At 33.6% G+C, this 27,242-nt stretch overlaps 1 protein-coding gene across 1 annotated transcript; it reads left to right on the top strand.

Moving 5' to 3' along the window:
- Positions 1–22,812: 22,812 nt before the first annotated feature.
- On the top strand, positions 22,813–24,386 carry LOC115994991 (U-box domain-containing protein 27-like). The gene has a single exon (XM_031119375.1). The coding sequence runs from the start codon at positions 22,914–22,916 to the stop codon at positions 24,174–24,176; it is 1,263 nt and encodes a 420-aa protein (XP_030975235.1). The 5' UTR covers positions 22,813–22,913; the 3' UTR covers positions 24,177–24,386.
- Positions 24,387–27,242: the final 2,856 nt, after the last annotated feature.

The following is a 27,242-nucleotide window of genomic DNA, read 5'->3' as shown; positions in this document are numbered from 1 at the left end:
ATTGTTTTTGCTAAAAAGAGCTCACCAAATGTAAATCTCCAAATGAAAAGAGATATTGAGCTGTAAAAGCCTGTCGCACACTCTAGTATTCGATTAGGAAAAAGGGTAAGCGACCTAAAATTAAAGTGATTGTTTGTTCAAAAAGCCTAAGACTAGTTCATTAAAGTGAAATATCAAATATCACTCTCACAATGAGAAGTAATTGTCTTAAAAGATCAAAAAGATCAAATGTTGTGATTAAAAGTAGAGTCAAATGTAAAGCTCCAAGTTATGTCATCAAGTTTTGTGGGAGGTCATATATACATATTTCTATAATTGAGATGGATCACTTGATCTAGTGCTAATTGTGTATGTCTTGGTTGAATTGATCATTGAAACTTCACATTAGACTAAGGACTATCTCATTGTTGATATCCACACACAACACACAAGTTTATGTTCAATAAATGTCATATTCATTTGTGTGATTGTACTTGATGAAATGTGTTTTCACATGCTCAATCTTTGTTAATTCAAACACAAAAAGATTTTTGAGTGTTTTAAGTGTTTTTGGAAAGTATTTTGTTTAAAATTCTGAATATTTCAAAAATCCAGTTTTGCCCTGTTTTGGCGGCTCAGTCGCGGGTAAGTCAAGTCGCGAGCCTCAGTCGCGTTTTCACGGGTCATTTTTGGCGACTTGTTCGCGAGTGGAAGGTCCAGTCGCGAGAGTTACTCAGAGATTTTCGCGGCTCAGCTCGCGACTCACTCGCGGGTAGACCTTCCAGTCGCGAAAAACACTTAGAAATTTTTTTTCTAACTTTTGTCTTTGAGTGTTTTGGCGACTTGAACTGGTGACTTGTTGGCAACTCTCTTCAGTCGCCAAAAACGCGTGTTTGGCAAAAATAGGGGCAGTTTTTAAATCTTTTTCAGTTTTTCCCTTGAACTTTTGTGACTGTTCATCTTCTCTCTCAACTATCTCCTTCCCAAACACTCCGTGCTCCCATTTTCAAACTCCATTGTTGCGTATTTTCTGCTCAAAATCTTTAAGTAACAGGTATGGGTTTTCATTCTTGAACTCCTTTCTACTTGATTTTGTGTTTTTCCCCCTTGATTTTTCGCATTTGTGTATGTTTTTGAAATGGGTTTGTGTTTCGGCTATTGCTCTATGTTCATGCTTAGCTTGTGGATGTTGTTGCTTGAGTTTGAAATTATTTTAGTTGTTTCCTTTATGGTCTTCATCATGTGCTTAGCTAAGTGTTTCCTTTTTTTATTTTATCTGAACTTGTGCTGATGAGTTGATTCGAAATGTTCCTATTGTGGATGTGTAGTTTACTGTGCTGAATGTGCATGTTCTACTGTGTGAATCCATCGGGAGCATCTATTAGTTTTACTATACTGATTATGAGTCATGTCATTTTTCATTCCATTGTATGTCTCATTGACATATATTTGTCTTTAGGATGTTTTTCTATCTCTGATGATTTAATTCTCCCCTGCATTCTCCCTGTTGTTCTTGTGTTTCCTATTTTAGGCTTGTTTATCCATATGGTTGATCTAAGTAGCTTAATGTTTAAGTGTTCAAGTTCATCTGTGTGGCTGCAATTTCTTTGTTAATTACATGGTACTAACTAGTTCTACACATGTATTGTTCTATGCTGTTGTGGCCTCTTCTGATTGTTCACAGATGGCTCCCTCACCTCCGAAGAAGAAAACTCCTGCAAAGAAGGCTGACAAACAATTGAAAATGGATTCTAATCTGTTTAGGTCAGTTCAACACTTTGAGAGATACAAGGATTTCTTCTTGAAAGCAGGAATTATTCAAGAAAGATTTGTAGATTTGGAGGATTTAAGAAACTCCTTTATCCCCAGCTGTTTTGAAGGGAGAGGATGGGAAAAGCTTCTGAGTGATCTCCCTGTAGTGTGTGAACCCCTGATTAGGGAGTTTTATTCAAATGCTGTGATAAGGGAGAATGATTTAAGCTGCTGGGTTAGAGGTAAAGAATTCACTTTGGATGCACATGTCATTGATGATGTGCTAGGGCTTGAAGGATTAGAAGATCAGGAGTTTGTCAATTACAAAGATAGGATTGTATCTATTGAAACTGTTCAACAAAGGATAAGTGGACAGAGAGAAGGGAAATGTCTGAATACCACAGCTTTTCCAGTGGACATGAGGTGTCTAACAATAATCATGATGTTTAACCTCTACCCATAAAGAAGTTAACTACAATCAACTGTGCAAGAGCAATATTTCTAATGGATCTCAAAGAAAAGACATTCATTGACATCAATTCCCACATATATGACACTATTGTGGATGAGATTAGAACAACTTCTAGGCCAAAACTAATCTTTCCTAGTTTGCTAATGAGGATCTTTAGAAAGAATGGTGTTCCAATCCCTCAAGACATCAATCCCATGTCCACACCCTCTGCAATTAACAAGCTTACCTGAAAAGGATAAGTGTTAGGCTTCCAGGAGAAGAAGATGAAGGTGATGAAGGAGAGGGTGTCCCAATGGAGACTGAGGTAGAGGCAGCAGGGCATGCATCAACCTCAACACCCAGAAGGAGTGGCAAAAGGACTAGAGCATCAACTTCTTCAGATACACCTCCAGATGCTTTTCAAATCATTCTGGAACGACTTGATGGGATCAGAGGAGTCCAGACTGAGCACTCTGAGAGGATGAGAGCCATGCAGGACCAAATTGATATTTTGTCTGCAAAACTTGACAGCTTCACTACCCAGCATGGACAGTGACCCTTTGGCCATTCCGGTCAAAAAGGGGGAGATGTTCTTTCTGTTGTTGATGAGAAGCAGAAAAGTAGCTCTTAAGGGGGAGTAATGTGTTGAGGGGGAGTTGTCAAAATCAGAGACATTGTTTATATATGCTTATGTTTTGGGTATTTAATGTTTATATGGGTTTGATACACTGTGGTTTTGGTGTATATTTGTTTCTAACTTATAACTTATACTCTTGGTTTAATCTTTTATATATTTTGTTGATGTTTTTCAGTTTAATATTGTGTTTGTACCCATGTGCTTTTGTAAGCTTTTAGGTTTAATGTTTTTATGCATAATCTGTAGGCTTTATGGTTTGTACTTTGCTTAATGCAGCCTTTTATGTTATGGTGAAATCAGTACTTCTATCTAAATGTCTTGCATTTTGATTTATGTACTGTCACTCTTGTGCCCTTGTAGGATTGTTCCTAGATGCATATACTTTGTGTATTATGCATTGGTTGAGTGTTGAGCATACAAGTATCTTGCCTTGTGCTTGTTAACTTGTATGTCCTTGTGTTCATTCCAAGTGTGAATGAGCATTGTGGTCACTACCTTATAGTGATTACTTGGTTAATCAAGCCATGGTTTGTTTCTTAACTCCATATTTGCTTGATCACATATTGCCTGTTTCATATGCATTTCACGATTTTCTGTTTACAATGATCATGGTGTATTGTTGTGTTTCAGGAGTCTTATGTTCATATGATTCAAGTGCTTCACAGCTTCTAGAGTTAGGTGTGAGTGAGTTTTGCTCAACTGTTTCGAACTCACATGTTAAGTCTAGAGTCTGTTTTAGGGTTTTGTCACGGAATAGCCAAAGGGGGAGATTGTAAGGTTGAATTTATTCAACCATCTAATTGGCTTTATTCCGTGCCAAATTTGCTTGTATTTCAGCATTTAGTAACCCTGTATTTAGGTGGGCTTGTTGTAAGGGTAGTGAGTGAGATAGAGTGAAGTTTGCTCAAGATTGTGCAAGAAAACAGAGATTCGCGGCTTGGCCTCGCAGGTGACTCGCGGCTGCAAGCCGCCAGACACAGCACACGTGCCAAGCATGTCGGAAGGTGAACAGTCATGCTAGCTGGAGCACTACAGGACAAAACAGGACAACTGGCCATACGGTTATCTTGTGATTGGATCTCGCGACTTAGTCAAGTCGCGAGGTCAAGCCGCGAGCCACCCCTGTTTAGTAAAACCTGACGTTTCACATTCCTCTCACACTCCAGTATAAATACCCTTTTTACCCACAAATGTAAAAGAGTTTCTAGAGAGAATTTTGAGAGAGAAACCCTAAAGAAAAACAAGATTGATTCACCCACAATCTATACATTAGAGTCTCTTCAAATTCCTCAACTCTCTTTCTCTCCATTGTCAAATCCTTGAGAGGCATTTTACCAAACATTTTACCAAACCTTGTTCTCACCATTTTCATCACTGTGAGAGAGCTATTTCCATTTCTGGGAAGCAGTTAGGAAGGAACCAATCTTCATTGGTTGATGCTACGGTCTAGTAGCGGAATCCGGGAAGCTAGAGAAGAAAAGGTTCGGCGCAACCTCGTTGGAGCAAGAAGCTTGGAGGGCTTAGGTGCACTGGGTAGATTAGGCTTGGAGGGTCTTTTGCTGTCTATGTATCCCAACTATATTTTCTAGTGGATTGTTTACCGCTTGGAAGGCGGCGGAGAGGTTTTACGCCGAGGGCTTCGGTTTCCTCTTCGATAACACATCGCGTGTTGTCCTTGTGTTTGTATCTTCCTTCCCTTTTATCTTTGCCTTTTATTAATTGCTGTGGGTTGTGTTTTTAATTTGGCTTAGATAGTTTTTCCAATTCCATATTATAGCTTATGTTAAGTTTCTGCACACTAGTTGTTTGACATAATGCTTGAATTGGTTAAATTGTAATTTGGGGGTCTAAACGTTCAAGGGTGTTTATACACATATTTGAATTTTCAGCATCAACACATGTTCATATCATATTCATCCCATATCATCTATGCATGTTCATGTTCAAATGCATATGCATGTCTTACCTTCACTTATCTCGCTAAATCATCACCACTGCATCCATACGTTGATATGATCATATTCATGTGCATGTTCATGTTGGCATCCAAACATATAATCCCTAATCTTGATCCAATCAACCTAAGCATGTGAGACATGTTATTTACTAACTGACATAAACGTATGAAAACTAATCTAAAAAGAACGTAAAATATGTATCTAACTTAGCAAAGTAGGAAAGAAAACAAGAAACAAACGAGTTATGGAATTTTGGGTTGAGCTTGCTCGTGCATGCAGAAGCATGCTAGTGGATTGCGGCATAAGGACGACCTTGCATACATAACCCGACCCAGAACCCAGACATGCATTAGCCAAATAAACTACATCCTAAGCTATCCTAACATGCTCCTAATTATCAAAGAAATAAACTTAAATTACATGGAAGATAATCAAAGCTATAGAACAACAGTAAAACTAAAAGAAAAGAAAGGAAAATGTAAGAACGATACCTCAAACAAAGAGATCTATGGAGCTAGATTTTGACTGTCCCTCTTAGTCAATCTAAAAGGCACAAAACCAATGGGTTAGTAAGCTTTAACTAGAGGGCTTATACCAAAAATTGTCCTAACCAAGAAAATTTTAATTTTGAAGGTGTTTTAAAGAAAACTCCTCTTCGAATCACTATTTTCTAGTATATTCGATGTGTTTTGGGAAAAGAGGGGTGCATGGCTCTTCCCAAGCGATGTAGGATTATCTTTACACATGTTTCCGTCAAAAATCTTTCCTTACATAGCTTCTACAACCCTACTTGTGCGAACATACCCGAAGGCTATGGGCACATGGTTAGTGCCTATGTGTGTGGGTTCTATACCTGCGTGTGCAAGGCTAGGGTTTCTGCAAGGTTTTTAAACAACAAAATGACCTTCAAGTTAAAGAGTTTCCTTAGCTAAGCCATAGAAAAATCATGGATCCTTTTAGTGATATCATCATTAGAGAACGGGAGCTCAAGTCGTAAGAGGTATAAAATAATGTGTCTATAGTTGCCTCTTTTGACCTGTTAACTTCGTTGATGAAATTAAAGTAAACTGAGATAAACCATTTTTATTTCGGCTTACTGCTTGGAATCACCTATGCACTCAACAAACAACACGCATACATGGGGCAGATGCAACTTTATGAGTTGTGTGAAATTCATATACCCGAATTCCGACGGGTGCTACTGGGGAAACGAGTAGCAACATGCTTGCAATTCCTAAGCTTGGTTGCCAATTGTCAAGAAAAAGGTGAGTGACTCGCTATCCCTAAGTCACTAAAAAAGAGAAACAATCATGGCCAATGGCCTCAAGATGGGGAGATCACTCCACCACCTACAAACATCATACAAGTCAGACAAGACATGTAAAAGAAAATGGTGCTTTTACAAGTGAGTAAGAAGACTTTCCTGGGGAGGTCGAACTAAGACTTTCCTGGGGAGGTCGAACTATTTCTCATCTCTATCTTATCTCTTTGGCTCTTGCCTCTTTCTCTATCTTATCTTTGTGGCTCTTGCCTTTGTCTCTATCCTATCTCTATTTCTGAATTTTGGTATCATTCCACTAGGGATTTTCTTTGATGTTCTCTAGAGGCCTCTAAGGATTTTTTTTTTTTTTTTTTTTTTGGAACATATCCAACTTTGGAGGGAATATGTGCACTAAACCCGAGACTTTTATATGATGACGGCGAAAATCTCACTCTTGAGGGCTTTTCCTAGGGTTATTGGGGTTCATCTGCAAGTTCTAGTTTGAAAGTGGTGAAGATGGTGAATCCACTCTTGTAAGGACCAAATTACAAACTTTAAGGTTATCTGAGTAAGTTCACTCTGAAATGGGCTAAACTGCAAATCTATGGCAAAACTGTGAAATTTCCACTCTTGTAGGGATAAATTGCAAATATTGGAAAATATTGCTCCATTGGGGATTAAACTTGCAAAATCAGAGAAATGTCCACTTTAGAGGGATTAAACTGCAAATTATGAGAAATATCCACTTTGGGGAGACTAAATTATGAATTTTGAAAACTACCCCCTCTAGCGAGACTAAACTATAAAAAAATCTTGGAAGTGTCCACCCTAGAGGGACCTAATTGCAAATTCTGAAATCTAGGAGGTTTATTTATTTTTTTTATTTATTTTTTTTTTCTTTTTACATAGTGGTGGAAACGTTATACCTGCTTGCACGATGTCCCTCAAACGACTTCTTGATGAATTTGATGGTTGATTTTTTTTTTTATAGTACTTGATGGTTGAATTTACTCCTTATAATGATTGGTCTTCTTATTCATAAATATTTCGCGTGACTTCCAAATGAAGTTGTGTGTGTGTGGGTCCTTGGGAAAGATCGAATGTTGTCCTATAGCTTTCTTGATCTGATGATGAAGAATTTTGGTAAGTGACAATGTGTGTACGTGAATGTGTGTAAAGAATTAGAAGAGTAGTGTTGTAGGAGCAACTTAAGGGGTGTTTGGTTCAACGTGATGTTACATTACGTCATAATATTGCGTTATTGTAATCTTACATTAATGGAATCTCAATACAAAAATACAATATTACATTGTTTAGGAAGGTGATGGGATTAAGATGATGTGATATATTTTTTAATTTTAAATTATGATAATGTTAGAAAAAATAAAATAAACCAAAAACTTTAATATCACATTATCGTAATGTGCATTACATCAAAAGCACATCACAGCGAACCAAACACCCCCAAGGGTGTAGGGGTTCATCTGCAAATTCCAATTTGAAAGGGGTGAAGATATGGTGAATCCACTCTAGGAAGAACCAAATTTATGAAGTATGTCACTACTCCCAGTTTTTAAATAACTTCAGTGGTGGCAAAAACAGTAACTATGGAATCAAAATCCTTTAATTGGATGGTGGGAGTAGGGGTGGCAAAATTGAACACGGCCTATGAACTTGACACGACACGACATGAAATTAGTAGGTTATGTGTAGAGGCTTAATGGGTTCATGTCATATTTAGGTTGACACGGCTAATCCGTTTAATAAATGAGTTGGGTTAGTAGCCATCACATGGAACCCGTTTGACCTGTCTAACCCGTTAAATTAAATTAAATTTTACTAATATACCCTTCAAACCCTAGGTATATAAACTTATTAGTTGTTATGGTTTATTTTCTTTAACATATTATGATTGATCATTTGTGATATTGAGATATGTTTTAGTTTTGAATTATTATTTATAATGTAGCTACTCGTTAATTCTGAATTTTATATTAAAAATATTTATTTGTTTGGTTTTTCAAAATTCATATCAATTTGGTTGATACTACATTTTTTTTTTTTTTTTTGTTTGATAAAATCTAATAAACAAGTCGATACAGCTGACCCATTTAATAAATGGGTTGTGTTGGGGTTGAGAAATCCTAACCCGTTTAATAAAAATATTGGGTTAAGGTTGACCCATATAGTCAAATACGCATGAGTCGACACGACACGAACTCAACACGCGAACATAAATTGCCACCCCTAGGTGAGAGTGTTCTTTATAGAGGAGGAATGGAGTAGATAAATTAACTATTACCCCATTATTTCCCTTCAAGAGTTTTGAACTTCTTTTTATCCTTAACACATTCAAGTTTGGTTTAAAGTTTATAAAATACACCAAAAATTGGATTTAGTGGGAAGCAAGAAATGTGTGATGATTGATACCCGTGTCCTAGGCACATTTTGGCTCAAAATTCGTTTTTTGGCAGGTTTTTCTTGATTTTTTGACTTGCATAAGGATAATTATGAATTTTAAATGTATTTTAAAGTTACTATATAATCACCTCCGCACACCCTTGGTCCGATAGTCACTCCACAAGTATAAGTGCTTGTGGGGTGTAGGGTGTGGGGGGCAAGGGCCGGGCTTCAAGTCTCCAGAAGTGAGCTTCACACACATATACACTTAGATTAGGTTAGAGTAGAATTCTTATCTTGTATTTAAAATAAAAGAAATAAAAAAAAAAGTCACTAAATTATCATAACATTATCTTAATGATCCTAATTCTTAATCTCTATCTTAATTACTTTTTTGTCTTAGAAAAATAAACCCATTATATTTTGACATAAAATTAATCTTAATTAATCCAATTAAGGACCACTCAAAATTATTCACTCGTAATCACATGGTTTGTGGAATAGCAAATAACATTCGATTAGCACAAATTTTAGCATGTATCATGCATGTTAAAAAACATAACAAACATATAATTCAATTAATTGTAAAATTTTCAAAATATTAATGAAATAAAAAATTATGCAATGGTGTAAAATTGCTTATAATTACACCACTTAGAGCATTCCCATCTGAGAATGCAAAATGCATTTTAGATCCTATTGTAGCAAAAAATCACCCAAAACACACCTACATTCGAAAATTTATTACTGCTCAAATTTTGCATTCTTGCTGTAGTAAGATCTAAAAATAAATCTTACTGTAGTAGGCTCTAAAATTCAAAAAATCTTATTTTATTCCAAGTTTATAACATCTCTCTCTCTCTCTCTCTCTCTCTCTCTCTCTCTCTCTCTCTTAGTGGTGCCTTCACGTCAGTGGTGGTGGATTTTAGTTTCCTTTCTAGGTTTCAGCACATGATTTGTTGTTTTATATATAGGTATATACAAGGATAAGTTGTAATAATGATATTTGAGTTTGGAGAATATGGTTTCATAAAGTGAAAATTCAAGTTCTAGAATTTTCTAAGCAAAAATTCGAAAATTTGAATTTTCTGAAATTTTCTATAGAATTTTCTAGTGACAGTTCAGAAAGGTTGAAGAGGTTTCAATCTTTATTAACCATTTTATAAAAAATAATTAACTCTTCATACATGCCTTTTCATGAAACTTAACCCTATGGGTATAAATAGAGGCTTATGTTCACTTGAAAAAATAACTAACTCAAAAAAATAGTAAGTTTGAAAGAAACACAAGAAATCCTATGGCCATTCTCCAAAATTGCTATCTGTAAAACCCAACATTTTGGTTGTATCCTGCAAATAACATTCGATTAGCGCAAATTTTGGCATGCATCATGCATGTTAAAAAACATAGCAACCATATAATTCAATTAATTGTGAAATTTTCAAAATATTAATGAAATAAAAAAATTATACAATGGTGTAAAATTGCTTATAATTACACCACTTAGAGCATTCCCAGTTAAGAATGCAAAATGCATTTTAGTTGTATCCTACATTTTGGTTGTATCCTGCAAATAACATTCGATTAGCACAAATTTTGGCATGCATCATGCATGTTAAAAAACATAGCAAACATATAATTCAATTAATTGTGCAATTTTCAAAATATTAATGAAATAAAAAATTATACAATGGTGTAAAATTGGTTATAATTACACCACTTAGAGCATTCCCATCAAAGAATGCAAAATGCATTTTAGATCCTATTATAGCAAAAACTCACCCAAAACACACCTACATTCGAAGCTTTATTACTGCTCAAATTTTGCATTCTTGCTGTAGTAAAATCTAAAAATAAATCTTACTATAGTAGGCTCTAAAATTCAAAAAATCTTATTTTATTCCAAGTTTCTAACATCTCTCTCTCTCTCTCTCTCTCTCTCTCTCTCTCTCTCTCAGTGGTGCCTTCATGTCAGTGGTGGTGGATTTTAGTTTCCTTTCTAGGTTTCAGCACATGATTTGGGTTTGGGGTTTGTGATGGTGGTGGTTGGGCTAGGGTTGAAGGTGAAGCAACCACTCTATGGGTTGTGATTTGGGTTTTTGTGGTGGTTAATTTGAGATTTTGGGTTGCAATCTGGGATGTGTAATGGTTGATTTGAGAATTTTGGGTTGTTGCAATGGTCGTGGCTGTTGGCTTGGTTGTAGTGGATTGGTTACGGTATTGGTCATCGTGGCTATGGTGGGTTGTCGGTACTGCTATTGGTAGGTTTGGTTTGGGTTTTATGGTAGCAACTGTGTTTGGTTTTTTAGTGGTTGTCGTGGTTGGGTTTGGCTTGTTAGAGGTGGTTCTCACCAATTTGGTGGATGTCACCAGTTCTGGTGGTTTAGATTTAAAGTTAAACTCTAATCAATAGACCATGCTTGTGTGTTGATGCTCTTAAGTGGAAAACAAATATATTTGAAGTAAACTCAATAGAATTTTATACTACTAATGTAATATTCATAATTTTATAACTAATATTCATAATATCTTATTATATTTTAGATTTTAATTAGTCATCTCTAAACCGGAATATATAAATATATTCACACTTTTATACTTCAAAAATTAATTATAACTTTTAATGTTCTTTTAATGCTTTATTATTTTATTTTTATTAACTTCTTATATAATTTGTAAAAATATACTTGAAAAACATTTAATTTCCCCATATATATATATATATATATATTAGTCAATTTGGTTAATTTTATAAATTTAATATCTATATTTTTATTAATTTATTATTAAAAGCAATTGTTCATCTTTTGTGGGACACACTTTAAAAATCTTAAATCTCTTTCCTTAACGGTTTTTTAAACGGTCAGGTGTAAAAATTATGGTTAGGTGTATTGTTGGCTGGCTTTGAGCCATTTGGCCTCTGTTGTGGTGTTGGTGTGGTATGGGTTTAATATTAGATATAGGGTGTATTGTTTTTTTTTTTTTTTTTTTTGAGAATAGGGTGTATTGTTGAGTAGGAATGTAAAGTAAATATCTCAGCAAAAAGGAATGTAAAGTAAATAATGTGGTGGTTTAGAAATGCAAAATGCATATTTACCTGGGAATGCACTTATAAAATGATGGACGGATGTTTCACCAAAATAAATAAGCATTCAATGAAACGAGTATCTACACACGCAAGGGTTTCTGGCTTGGAACTTCTGGAGTTTGACTATTGACCCATAAGAGTGCTAACAAGTAACAACAAACAACAAACTTTGACACTATGTGGTCCTTGTCCTCTACTCCTATGGAGTGATGGACCTGATGGCATTCAATAAATGAATAAACAATTTCACAGATATTGGAGCAAAGTTTGCATATGGATTTGCAAGAATGATTTTCAAAGCAAAAGTGATTTTGATTAAGTATGATAATTTTATAGTCGGAGTAATCGGTTTGCACATTAATAATATTCAATTTTAAATTCTACGATAATTGTAGGGATTAGAGAGATTTAGGATTTTTTTTTTTTTTTTAATTATAAATTTTGGATTCAGAGTTCAAACTCTTGACTTCTACTCCATAGTTATTTATCTTAAGGGCTGTTTAGTTGGAGGGGTGAAAAATTGAAATAATAGAAAAGTGGAGGGATAAAAAACTTTTGACTTCTCTCATTATGATTGGTTTGGGGTAGAAAAGTAGAAGGATAGAAAACTTTTTTATTATGATAAAAAATATTGTTCTTAAAAATTTATACTCTTGCCGCTATTAATTTATTTATATATAAATATTTTATTAGGGAAAAAAAAACTAGGGTTGGGTATAAAAAAACTAGGGTTAGGTATAAAAAAAAAAAAGGACACGGTTTGTATTTAGTACATTAGTGCATTGGACACATTAAGATGTGAACACGTTTGGACACATATTCACATCATTCTAATGTGTCCCATGCAATTGATACATTGAATACAATTCAACTTCTAAAAAAATTATACCAAACCTTAACTTCAAGAGGGGAAAAATACGGAGAAGAACAAAGAAAAAAGAGAGTTAGGTTGTGTTTGTTTGGAGCTGAAATAAAGTGGATAGAAAACTTTGAAAAAAAATGGGAAGGAAAATATTTTTGAGTGTGTTTGGTTGGGTGGGGAGGAAGGAAAATAAATTATAGATCTAAGATGTTTTCTCTCCAAGCCCACCAAAAACTTTTCTCTCCAAGATGGAGAGAAAACTAAAGGGAGAAATTGGGCATTATTTTTGGACGAAAATGTCCATGTGCAATTGCACAAGGGTTTCATCCACATTGTTTTTTTTTTTTTTTTTTTTGTTTAGATGTGAATTTTTTTTTTTATGTACATGATTTTTTTAAAAATAAATTTGGTGATTATTTTTTTTTTTTTGGTTGTTTATCACTTTTTTGGTTTTAAGTATATCTATAAATTTATATAAACTCACTTTTTCCATCCCTCCATTTTTCCACTCCCAACCAAACAAAAAAGAAGAAAATTAAAATATTTTCTATCCACCTACTTTTCCACCATTCCAACGAAACGCGGGGGGGGGGGGGGGGGCAGAATGGTAATTATCTTCGGTCCCCTCTCTTCTCTCCTATTTTATCTCCAAATTGGAACCTGAAATTTCATAAGCCAAGAGAAAAACTATCGAGTCCCACCATTTTCTCTCTGCATTTCCTTCCCAACTAACCAAACACTCATTTCCCTTATTTTTTCTCCCCTTTTGCTATCCTCCTCTTTTCACTTATAATCAATCAATCCTTAGGGTCAAGACATCTTATGAACCGTAGAGGGAGATACATTGGAAAACTACTTTTTTTTTTTGTCCATTTATTTTGCTTTGTGACCAGCCTTATGCTACACAAGGCCTAGGTCCAACTAGTAATTAAATGAAATTTTCGGTTAGATAGGAAAACAAGGATTCTCTGTTGAATAGGAAAACATGCAGTGATGTAAATCAATCTTTAAGAATCATATCCCTTGTTTGAAGCAATTTTTCTTTTTGCTTTAACCAATTATGCTTATATCCAACTTCAATTAATTCAGCAGTTCACACCGATGAATAAGGTTTTATTGCAGATGATACTTTTGATGCCATTTGCTTAATATTTTCCTTTTAAAAGGAAATTGTTTTCTCATAAGAACATTGTGGAGGCGCTCCTACTTTTTCTTTATCTCTTTTTCAAAATTGAAAAGGAAAAAATAATGAGAGAGGGTGAAAAGTGTACATATATATATATATATATATACAACTCCCTTTTTCTGGACTTTTTCTGAACTTATCAAGCAAAAATACATTGAGATAGTATTGCTCAATCTCAATACATTGATACACGTAGGGTAGGAGCACACGTTGAAGTATATATATGTTGTAATTGCCTAATCTTCCTCTTACTTAAATTGCTTTACATCTGTCTCAAAACGTATATGATTGATTTACTTATAACCCAAAATGATTGCAAAAACCCAGCATATATAGTGATAGTGGTGTGCAACTGCAACGCACTCGATCGGTGATCTCACTCTCACACTCGATGTTGTTCTGAGTGACTTACAAGCTACAATTTCTATCCTTGCTCAAATTCCCTTCTTCTTTTTTCTTTTTTTTTTTTAAGAACAGGGGCCGTGTAAGCAAAGGTCTTCTTTATTAGAACCAAAACTTGCATTTGAAATTGAAATGATGACTGTCTATTTCGAACGCTGATTGTGAATGGGGTAGGTAACACGACAAACACATTTTTATGAATCTTTTCTCGTTCAAACTTACGTTATTTCTGTCCTTTCTTTCCTTTTCTTTTCTTTTGTCTCTTTAATTTTTTTTATAACCACTTCCAATCCTAGCTTTATTTTTGCAAAAGTGTTCAAACCAGTCATTCAAACTCTTTAATTATTATCCAACCAATAATAGCTTAGCAATATTTTTTAGTAATCTTACCGTCATAAATTATTTTATAATATTTTTATAAAATGATGATTTGGTCAATCTCGTATTTGTTTTCATTTAGACCCACTATTAGTATCTTCTTCTTTTTTCACTTATTAATAATCACTCACCATATCAGTAGTTTGTAAATTTTTTTAAAAAATAATTTATATTTCTAGCATTATACAATTTTTTTTTTTTTTTTAGAGTAAGAACAATTGTGTGAGATCAATATATAAGTTATTAGGAGATTTGTGAAGTTAATTAAAATTTGACTAATTGTCCACAATACTTAACTATGATGGGCAAGTTAGACTATCATTTATGGTAAAGATCCTTCAAGAATATTTTCTAGAAATTGTCCCCCCAATACTTTTTTTTTTTTGGGTCTAAAATTATTCAGTTAGCAGCCTAGCCTAGCCTAGCCTGCCTAGTGGTGTTCAGACCGGACGAAATTATTTGGGTTTTAGCGTGTTTTAACCTAACTAGGCCTGACTAGTCAAAGTTTGGAGCTTGAATCTTCCAAGTTGAAACTTGAATGAAACACCACTTGGTATGACTGCGATGTCTTTGTTTTCTAACATTTAAAATGAAGACTTTAGAACATCCAGGTCGGTTACTTCTGAGCAACTATGAGTGACAAATTCAGATGGGTAAGCAATTAAAGAATCCTTGAAATCTTACGTTACTCCTCCTCCTAATTTAAAGTTTCAAACTTTCCATACAATGTGTTGGCTCAAAAGTAAATGAGTGGGAAGGTGTGGCATTGACGGTGCGGTTTAAATTTTCCCCAACCAGGTCCAGAAAAAACATAAACTACAAATTTAATTTTCTTTCTGGATGACTTTCAAATTTTTGGTGTGTAAACTCTATACCACTACGAATGAGGATAGACACAAACACATATAGTCAAAAAGCATATAGACCTGGCGATTACAATTGCTACCATTTAGAATCACCTAACCCGGAATATTTACAAATTTTGGTCAAAAAGAAAAACTCATGGTGTATGGTTATTAGATAATTTTCCAAAAACCAGTATCTTGTGTCTTTGACAAATCCTAGTGCTTGAGCCTTCCAATGACAGTTGTTACTCCTAAATTTGAAGTTTGAAAATGTCCCAAATTTGACTTTGAAACCGTAAGCATTGCCGTAGGGAGCTGATATACCAAATTTGACTTTGGTAGAATAAAAAAAAAAAAAAAAAAAAAAAAAAAAAAGTCGAAAGTGTTTGGTTGGTCAATTGCTTATTTGTTTGTCTTTTGAAAATTTGTTGCAAATCGCAAGCACGGGCAGACAAGAAGACTCACGTCTATTTCATGCAAATCTACTTACTTTGACGTTTGACGTTTAATGTAGACTCTTAAGATATTAATTTATAAAATATCTCTAGAAATTTTTTTATGTAAGAAGAGAACAAAAATTAAAATTTTTTATATTTTTCAAGAAAGTTGTGTCATAATTTTTTAAAAATTATTAATTTACCGTTGTCCTAAAAGCACCAATTAACTTGATCCATTTTAAAAATCAAATAGTATCAGTTGCAGAAGCTCCATGGAATGAAAGCATTTTAATTAATTCATCAAATCTAAAGTTTTTTTTTTTTTTTTTCAAATTAATACATACACAAAATCTTGCATTTCTACCTTAACACTCAGGTAAGTGTTTGCATCAATCCTAACAAAGGGACCTATTTTAGATCATAGCTTTTTGAAAATCCGTACATCATAGAATTCCATATGTAACCCCAAAAGTCTTAGTCATATAGCGATCCACAAAAATGTAGCAAAGGAGATCCTATTCTCGATGATGGATATCCAAGAAATGTTGCCCTCCGTTATAACTGCTTAATGAAAAATGCTAGAACTTTACCTAGGAAGCTTTAATATCCTAACCTATCCAAAAAAGTAAAAACAAAAAAAACAAAAGGAGCTCTTAGGGTCCATTTGATTGGAGAGATGAAAAAGTGGGTTATGGAAAAGATATTAGTTTCCTTCATATATGTTTGGTTATGGATGGAAAAATGAAGGGATGGAAAAAATGAATTTGTATAAATTTAATCATAAGCACTTATTAAAAAATGATGTTCAATTAAAACAAAAAAAGGTGGCAAACAACCAACAAAAAGGCAATCACCCAAATTTATTAAAAAAGAAAAATCATGCTTAGAAAAAAAGAAGAAGAAAAAAATATATAAAATATTAATAAAATATCTCATCCAATTAAACCCAAAAAAAAAATAAATAAATAAATAAAAGAAAAGCAAAACAAAAGAACCTGTATACATGACCAGAACGCACAAGAAAATATTGCAAGACAAAAAAAGGTCTAGCACGTAAGATAAGAGCAAAAAAAAAAAAAAAAAAAAAAAAAGACTAGCAAGTCTAGCACGTAAAAAAAAAATATTGCCAAAAAAAAAAAAACAAAAAAACAAAAAACTAGCAAGTGGATAGTTTCAGTCATTGACTGTAATTATTTCTCTCCGTCTATTTTTTCTCCAAATTAGGGGATATAATTTTGGTGGGACAGGGGGAGAAAACACTTGACCACACCAATTTTATATCCTCCCCCTCTCACCACATAAAAATAAGAAATACATAAATAAAAGAAAAGCAAAACAAAAGAACCTGCCTACATGCCCAGAACGCACAAGAAAATATTGCAAGACAAAAAAAGGCCTAGCACGTAAGATAAGAGCAAAACAAAATATATAAATAAAATAAATAAAAAGAAAAGAAGACTAGCAAGTCTAGCACGTAAAAAAGAAATATTGCCAAAAAAAAAAAAAAAAAAAAACACAAAAACAAAAACTAGCAAGTCTAGCACAAAAAAAAAAAAGGAGGAAGGATAGTTCAGTCATTGACTATAACTATCTCTCCCCTCTATTTTTTCTCCAAATTGGGGAGAGATAATTTTGGTAGGCTAGGGGGAGAAAACACCTGAGTGCACCAATTTTCTATTCTCCCCCTCTCACCACATAAAATCAGTTTTCTCTTTACTTTTCTCTCCCCTATTTTCTATCATCTTTGTTTCACCCCTAACCAACCAGACCTTTTTGGTATGTTTGGTTGTGGTTGGGATGATTTTGGGGAAGGCGAAAAAAAAAACGAAGGAAAATAGGAGAGAAAATGGTTGGGAGGAGTGTTTGGTTGGAAAGGGAGTGGGGAAGAGAAAATTGGAGAGGCTCGGTTGTTTTCTTCCTAGACCCATCAAAACTCAATCTCCCCAAATTGGGAAGATTATAGGAGAGAAAACAAGGAGCAAACCTTGTTGTTTTGGACAAAAATACCCCAGCTACCCAGTAATAAGCTTCTAGATGTGTTGGCCTCTTTGTTTTTTTGTTTTTTTATTTTATTTTTTTTAATTTTTTTACTGAATTAATTTTATTATTATTATTATTTTGGGTCTATTGCTTCTAAATGTGTTGTTCTCTCTCTCTCTCTCTCTCTCTCTCTTATTTAATTTCTTTGGGTCTTTGTCTAGCATTTAGAACCCATTTCCTTCTCCTTTTATTAAAAAAAAAAAGGTGCTGACATGTTCTTTTCTCATCAATATATATTTATATTTTTTTTAAGAAAACAGTTTTAGGTTAATTTCTTGAGTTATTTTATTTTAATGAAGTGCACATCTATACACAATTTTTTTAAAAGTATAATGTGTTACCTTTTTGTTTTATACAAATTCTATTTTCAAACTTCTCATTTTTCTTTTCAACTAAACAAAATTTTTTCATCCCTCCACTTTTCTACCCTCTCAACCAAACAAAAATGATGGAATTTTTTTTTTTTTTTTTTTTTCTATTCTATCACTTTTCCATTTTTTTATTCTCCCAACCAAACGGACCCTTAGAGTTCATGTGAGAGTTTTTAATCTTCATTGTGCTTTATGTAAGGAATATTCTTCTTTTCAATAGTCTTACTAAGGTTGTTCACAAAGTTACAGTCAATGTTTCATAGATATAAGGATCATCATATATCTCATAATTCAAATGCAACTAAACAATTAAAAATAACTATTCCAATTTCAGATCTATCCTTGCGTGTTAAATGTTCTCTCGAAGTGTGTCTTTTTACCACTTTTTTTAAATATTATTATTTGGGACTAATAGGACATAGTTTACCTAGCTAGTAACATCTCCAACAATGAAACAGTGGCGGAGTCAGGATTTCAAGTCAGGAGGGGCAAGATTTAAAAACAAGATTGAAAGTAAAATTAATCTAAGAAATATTAATCGATATTAATAACAAAATAAATAAACAACTATATGCCAAAGTCATTGTCATACATAATCTAATATAAAATTTTACTTTAATTCATTTTTTTCATTTTTAATTAAATTTACTCAATTGCAAAATCTACTTCGACATAAGCTCGTTTAGAATTTGACCTGGACATATTACTATGAAGTATATATATGTTCCTCAATGCCATGAATGCTTTTAAAATCTTATGTAGACATTTGAGTTTATAGCAAAAACTCAGGTTTTTTTTTTTTTTTTTTAGATCAGCAAAAACCTCATGTTGAGATTGAAAATGGTTGATTACAAGAGAAAAAAAATTGTAAATAAGAGGCTGACTGGTGAGGTTCTATAGTTTGGTATCACTATATTTTTTTTCCCAATCCTATTCAACGAAGTTGTGTGCAAAACCAATGTACTTGTAGGCGGGACCTATTATTTAATAAAAGTGCTGCTTCAGTGCTTTGTGGATGTAAAATTGTCTTCTTGTTGACTAAAAAGTTGCTTCTGTCAGGAGGGGCAAATAACCTTTTACTATGTTCATTAATAGTATACTTCTAATACATAGAAAATTTTTGAGAAGGTCAGGGAGGGGGCAGCTGGGCGAGAAGGTCAGGGGGGGGGGGGCAGCTGCCCAGCTGCCCCCCCTCAACCCCCCCTCTCTCTGCCCCTGCAATGAAAGGAAAAATTCTGCCAAAAAATTAGGAGACATATCGAAGAATTGAATTAAGTGACCGTTTGGATATAAACGCATCTGCGTTTGTGTTTGTGCTGTGCATTTTTTAGTGGGTCTCATGTATTGTTTACAGGATTCGCAAGTACTTTATTCAACAAAAAACTTTAAATATAAGTCTCACGGTACTATTTACACATTTAAAAATTATTTTGTTATAGTATTTTCAGTTTTTAGTAATAAGCAGTATTCAAACAGACTCTAAATAATTTTCTAAATCTATGTTAATTTTTGAAGATCACAAGAAAAAAAAAAAAAAAAAAAAAAAGAAGAAGAAGAAGAAGGAAATTATGCACTCTTATCTTAAGGGATGGGTCCTTTGTCCTCTAACAGGGGTCTGCCCCCTATATAGGACCCATGGTAGGGCCTACACCCTAGGGGGAGTGATATAGACAAATTAGAGAGATAATTACCAATAACCAATCAGAGATTGAAATGAATACAAGTGTAAACATGTAAATTTGAATTTATTTCACTGTCTATTCTTGTTTTTTTTTCTTGGAAGGTAAATCTATAGAGATTTGTAATGCTATTTCAAAAATAATGGTTCCCCATCATATGTCAAGCTTTTTTATTTTATTTTATTAATTTGATAGTGGGAGAGGAAATTCAAATTATACACTTTTAAAACATAAAAAAAATATTAATTTTTTTTTGACAAGGAAAAAACAAATAATCCTATTAATTAAGTTATAAGACTCTTGACAGCCTTAATAGAAAGAAGTTTTTTGATATAATCCTATTATTTAAGTGTTACTTTTAATGCCATTTGAAAAAGAAAAAGAAATGGTCAAATGCCATACCAACCATTATTCTCCCTTTTTCTTTTAAATATTTATTTAAATTCATTATTCAATAATTTATTACAATTTACACAATTGAATATAATATTTTAATTTCATTAAAAATAAATCTCAACATAACAAAATAATTTAAACTAAGTTCCAAAATTCAAAGTAAATCATACAAATAAACTTAAAATAATTGGATATTTTAAACTATTTACAAAGTAATTTTTTTTTTGACTAAATTTATAGGGTAAATTTTTTTTTTTTTTTTTTTACAAGATAGAATTTCTATTCTAGTCTAATCTAAGTTAGTTTGGTTATTTTGATTGAAAATTTTGTCAACCTCAAACCAACGCAATCAATGCTTTAAGAAAAAAATAAAAAATAAAAAATAAAACTCAACCCAATCAATCAACACATAAAAAAAAAAAAAAATAAATAAATAAATGAAGAAGAAGAAGATAAAACTCTTTGCATCGGATCAAGTCAGAATCGTGTTGGAGTTTTGAATGCATATATAGTTGCAAACCTCTACCTCTACCACACAAAAATATTACAATAATAATAATAATAGTAAATTAGATAGAACTTCATTTTTCCAACATATATTATGAATAATTATAAATATTAAATACTGAATTGTCATGAAGTTACATATCAAAAAATAAAATAAAAAATTAAAAAAAATCTTGAATTTAATTACTTAGGCTCACATTGAAATTCAATGATTTTTGAATTTCAGTTTTTCATGGAGTCACTGACCATTAATAAGAGTATTAATGCTGTCACTTATGATTTTTGAGTGTCTTTTTTTTTAACTTAAAGTTTTTGGTTATTTTTTTTTTGTTTTTATTTTTACATTAACTAGCCTGTAACATGTGCAAATGTATGGATGTATTTAAAATTAAACACAATTTTTATTATAAAAATATAAATAATTAGCAAAATTATTATGAAAAAAATAGTATGTAACACAATGCATACATATAGATACATTTAAAATTAAACACAAATTTTATCATAAAAATATAGATAATTAGTCAAATTATTTTTCTAAAGTAAATGTAATTAGTCACATATTAAAATTATTAACTAAATTTAATGCTACTTATGATTATTTTTTTCTTCTAATTTTTAATAAGATAGAATATGTGGTAATTTTTGTTGTGTGGTGAATTTTATTAAATATATGTGATTGTTTTTTTTTTTTTTAATTTTATAATTCAATATTAGATTTTTAATATTTTGTAATCATTAACTTACTTGACACAAAAATAAAAAATAAAAACTTAAATTTAAATAAATAATTATAGTGTGGTATAGGGGGTGGTCATACTTTTTTGAGAAAACCAATGTCTTACTTCTAAGGACCGTCGAGTGTCGACAGCCTGACACTTATATTTCTCTAGATCAAAGTCTCTGAAGATTTTATTTTATTTTTTAAAAAGATTGGGCATCAGCAAGAAAATAGTAAAGCATTGTCCAAATGCAGGCAACGGTCATTAAATTATTATTATTTTTTTTTGCTAAACAACGGTCATTAAATTATTATTATTATTAAAAGGGTCATTAAAATTAAATGTACAAGACGAAGTAAGTAGGCTAGTTCTTTTATACTAGCTATTTAAAAAGACATGACTAAGTACACAGAATAAACAGCTCACTTAGTCTTATCAAAAAAAAAAAAAAAACAGCTCTCTTAGTCAACAGTCTTCTGTATTTAAAATTAGGCTACAGTTGTGATGCTATAGAATGCAACCATATCCTCCAAGAAAGAAAAGGTATATATAGTTGAAAATTTTGTTGCATATGAATATCAGAATCTATTACATCATCCATCATAAGAAAAAGGAGTTTTTGTAAATAAACAATTCAAAGTTTTTAAGAATCACTCAAAGTGTCTTGTGACAAACCCATTAGGGGACAGCACTTGTTTCTTCCCCACCCCCCCAAAATAAAAATAAATAAATAATCATTAACCCAAAAAAGAAAATAAGAAATAGAAAAAAAAAAAAATAGTGGCCTTGTTGCCAATAAATTAAATACTCCACCAAAAAAAAAAAAGAAAAAAAAGAAGAGAAAATCAAAATCCCACTACAACAAATAATCAGAACTAACTCTCCCTACATTGATTTTGATATATATATATTTTTTCCTTTTGCTTTGGTCTCCAGCTCTCAGTCCTAACTCCTAACTCTCCTCAACGTACCAATGATGTAACCGGACCGACTAACCGAACCACATGTAGGCCCCACCCAAAAACAAAAAAAGAAAAAAAAAAAGAAGAAGCTATTCATTGCTCTGTGGTCCCCACCACCCCCACGTTCTCGTTCCCATTATTTTCAGCCCTTAACGTCCTACCCTCCCACGTGTACCTCTCCCTCCAATTCCTAGCCTTTTATTTTCCCCGAGATTTCAGATTTCTACGAGAAAATGAAATCCAACGGTGGAAAACAAATAACGTAAGGTATAGGAAACACACGCAATTAATATCCCAAAACTGAACTCGGAGTAAAGAAACAACCCATCAATCCGTCATTGACCAAAGACTAAAGGCCTAAAGAATAGAATAATACCATGAAAAATTCATATGATAATTAATAAAATAAAAAAGTTAAATAATGACGTCAGCGTACCTTTGACTCATTTTTCGCTCCTCCTTTAAACCCACCACTCTCTTGTCATCTCTATCTCCCCCCCCCCCTCTCTCTCTCTCTTCCTTCTTTGTCTCTTTCTTTTGCTCCAAACTTTCTCGGTGAATTTTCTCGCACTCCAAACAGAATTGTAAAAACTGAAAAAAATGGTGAGGGATGACTTGTACATAACGGTGCCGAGTTTCTTCAGGTGTCCGATCTCGCTGGACGTGATGAAGTCACCGGTGAGTCTGTGCACCGGAGTGACTTACGATAGGTCCAGTATCCAGCGGTGGCTGGATAACGGTAACAACACGTGTCCGGCCACGATGCAAGTCCTTGACAGCAAGGAGATCGTCCCCAACCGCACACTACAGCGCCTAATCCAGATCTGGTCTGACTCGGTCCGTAAGGGCCGAGTTGACTCGCCCGAGTCACCTCCTTCTGTACCCTCGCTACACCAAGTGAAGGACCTAATCAAGGACCTCTCGAGCCAAACAGAAAATAAGAGTTCCTTGGAATCCTTGTCGAAGATTCTTTGCTTCGCGAGAGAATCGGAAGAGAACCGAAAGTCTCTGGGGAGAATGGACGGCTTCATTGTCACGCTCGTTGAATTTCTTGGCAATGCCGGTGAAGGAACGTGTAGAAATTACAACCACCATTTTCTTGAACAAGTGGTTATGGTTCTGGAATCGGTACTGAGCAAAGTCGAAGAACAAGAGCAGCTGAGGGATTTGTTTTTGAAGACGGACCTCGATTCCTTAGCCTCAATTCTTCAGGTTTTACAGCAAGGAAGCACAGAGGCGAAAATCGCATCGGCTAGGGTTTTGGAAACAATCGCAAACGACGCGGAATCGAAGCTCATAATCGCAGAAAAGGAAAACTTATTAGAGGAATTACTGAAACTAATATCTCCAGAAAACGAATCATCTGTAATCGAAGCAGGACTGTCATGCTTGATCCGAATCTCAATGCCGAAACGAGCGAGATCGAAACTGGTCCAACTCGGGGCAATAAAATCGGTGGCGAAACTGATTTCGGATCCGAACCCGTCGTCAACGGTGTCGATAACAGAAAAATCGCTGAAGGTGATGGAAATGATGTCGTCGGGCAAAGAAGGTCGGTCGCAAATATGCGATGACGTGGCATGCATAGCGGCAATAGTCCAGAAGGTTCTGAAAGTATCGAGTGTAGCGACGGAGCACGCGGTGACGATACTGTGGAGCGTGTGTTACTTGTTCCGTGACCAAAAGGCACAAGACGTAGTGGCCAAAGCCAATGGCTTAACCAAGATTTTGTTGCTAATGCAAAGCAATTGCTCGCCTTCTGTTCGCCAAATGGCTGCTGATATGCTCAAGATCTTTCGTGTCAATTCCAAGTCTTGCCTTTCTAGTTACGATACTAAAACCACACATATCATGCCGTTTTGATGTCATACTGTGCCTCTACCTGTACCTGTGGAGCCCCTTAATTTGTAATTTTTTCTTTTTTAGTTTTAGTTAGTGAAACTAGAAAATTTCTCTTTCTGTTTTAAGAGATGGAAAGGGGAAAAAGAATATTTTCATTTGTAAATCAAAAGGAAATTTTGGTTTTTAGTAGTTCAAGTTCAATACACGAGTTAAAAAAAAAAAAAAAAAAAAGAATTCATTTGATTTAGAATTATGGGGGTTCCGTTTCTTTTCTTGTAATAATTTGTATTCTGACTTTTTTTTTTTTTTCTAACATTGAATATTGCAAATTCAAGTTTTTAAGTTCTGTTTCTTGTATGGAAGTGAGAAGTTTGGGATTCTTCAAGTCACTGTAAATTGTATGAATACAGGATGTTGAAATATAGAGAGTGAACAATTTTATAATCACAAGGTCCTCCGTGCCCATGAGCAAAAATTCTGGTCTCGGAGGAAGAGAAAATTCAACACCAATTGTTACAATGGAAGAGGAACAATATTGTTAATGCAAGTAAAAACCAAAATAGTTTTGGTAAAAATTTCTTTTTATCTAAACCAAAACATCCTCAAAATAAAAATCAAATTTCTTTTTTGCTTTTCTTGGGTTTTCAGAAGTATTGGGTTTTTTTGTTGTCTGGAAACGTTACTAGAAAAAAAGAAAAAGGTAATTGAAATGAAATAAAAATAAAATTGAGCAAAAAACATAGATAGGATGAGCAACTTTGAGAGCAGAATATGTTGGATGTTTATAAACATTATCATCTGGGGAGGGGATATCGAATAAACATGTGATGGATAGCAAAATCTTTGAGATGGCTTTGCAATGGCAAGGGATGCACAATTATTTGTTTACTAATTTAAAAAAAAAAAAAAAAAAAGGATTAATCAGCTGAAGAAGAAAAGGCCGGAAACTTAACGACAGAGAGTACCAACTTTGGGTAGATCTTTGATTGATTAATTAGAAATAAAGCAAACCAAAATTTAGAGCAAGACAGGGAGACAGTGTGCCGCATTAGCTGAAATGGGTTTTGCTTTGCTGACTGTAATGTTAACTTTCTCTTTCGCTTAAAAATTGTTTGATTGCACGAAGGAATGATAGTGATCGGAATCCTAATCGAAAAAGAAATGTCTTAAAAAGAGAGAAAGATATACAAGTTTGACCATTCCAATTCCATGACTACTAGTACTATAATAAGAAAATAAAATAGGCCATTGAGAATGCACTCCATCATAATAAAAATAATTAATTCATACTCTCGGAGATATAATAAAACTAAGGAAACATGTGTAGCCAAACCTAGTTTGTTCTTTACTGAATTTTTTTTGTTTTTTTTTTGGTGTCTTAGAGGGGGGGATTGGAAAGGTGGGGAGGAATTGGTTTCAACTTTCAACATGCAATGAAAAAGTTGGGGAGGACGGTTCCCCAAGCACTTCAGAGGACCTCTACTTTTTCTTTTTAATGTTCTTATTCTTTTTTCTTTTTTAGCATTATAGTATATATATGTATGTAGGTCGTATTCGCATTGGATCATGTGTGCTTTGATGACCACTATTGTAATATGTTTTTTGGAATGCAAATTTTCGGTCGTTTTTAGTGGATGTATCATGATTCCATGGGGGGTACCATGTTGGGACATGGACATCTCACGTGACCTTCTCCGCAATTTTGAAGAAAAAACACCCATGGGGCAATTTCATACCGAAGCCCTGATCAGGGAAAAACAAATTTTTATATATAAAATTAAACATTTACATGATATTTTTTACCCTTAAAAGAATGGATAAAGTTTGGTTATAGATTAAGGTTATAACTTCACTCAATATCTTTTTATTAGATGTGAATTTTGACAAATCTACTATTGAATTACATTTTTTTTTTCTGATTTCCTTTATGCTTGCAAAATTTCAATAAAATTAAAGTTCAATAGTATATCATCAATCAATTGTTTAAATTGCAAGTTTTTGTAATAATAAATTATGCATAAAAAATAAGTTTATAGATCATATAGTAAATAATATCCGATTAGTACTGATAAAGCTAAATTCGTCAGTTGATTGGTTTGTCCAGACAGAATCTGATGAAAATGACCTCGCTCCCTGCACAAGTATAATAAGAGGGTTTCTCTCTAAAGGGTCATTGGCGTGGTACCAGCCAATGAACCTCTGATGATAAAGTTAGATGTTTGATGAGAGATTAAGAAATGAGAATAATATAATGTATGTTGTCTGTACATTTGTTTAAGTTTTTAGGTGATTTATATAGGTCTCTGTCTTTCTAGCCGTTGGAGGTTTTCAATGGTTGCTTAAATGCCTTCTCGTAACACCTCTAGTGATTTAATGAGGTGATTTGAAGACCCTTCCAATGGGCATGTTTGTGCATTCATCAATGTGTAATGGTTCATGCATTGAATGCTTTCTTATGGTGTTTTGGTCATTTGGTGATCTCTCTGGACGATGGGAATTTCTAGGTTCATCATTTACCCCCTATTCTGTGATCGTCATTACATATAATGATGATCTTAGGAATGCGAAAGGTCACCCAATGCTAGGTGTGGCTTCTGAGATTCCGTTTCTTTTGCATTTAATGCGATGTGATGGCATTGCATGTGTCCTGGCCTCGTGTTTCTTGTTGATTGGTTGGACATGGTGTGCCTCTCGACAAGACCTTTCATTTTCCCACGATTTTTCGGTTTTCAGAACAATTTTTTTAAGAACCCTTGCTTCTCTTCTCTCTTCTTTACTTTTTTTTTGTTTCTTTTCCACTTCTTTTGCAAATTCTCTTCCTTTGAACTTGAGTCTCTTAGCTTCCTTTCTCAAGTTTGATTTTTCCTCTTTTTGCTTAAGTTCTATTTCTTTTCATGCATTAATGGTTGATTATTCTAAAATTAGGCATATATGTCCTTCTGTTTCTTTCTTCTCTGCCCGTCTAAGGGCTTTTCTTGTGTCTTCGAGTGGTCATCGCCCCCACGTTGGCTTTTTTGTCTCTAGGGATAGTGCGTTTAGGCTTGTTTTGACCGACTGGTACCCTTTATTGCATTGTTCCCTAAATTG

Source organism: Quercus lobata, chromosome 6, assembly GCF_001633185.2.
Source record: "Quercus lobata isolate SW786 chromosome 6, ValleyOak3.0 Primary Assembly, whole genome shotgun sequence".
Lineage (NCBI taxonomy): Eukaryota > Viridiplantae > Streptophyta > Magnoliopsida > Fagales > Fagaceae > Quercus > Quercus lobata.
Note: the sequence above shows the minus strand (reverse complement) of the source record. Positions and strands in the feature narration are given on the sequence as shown.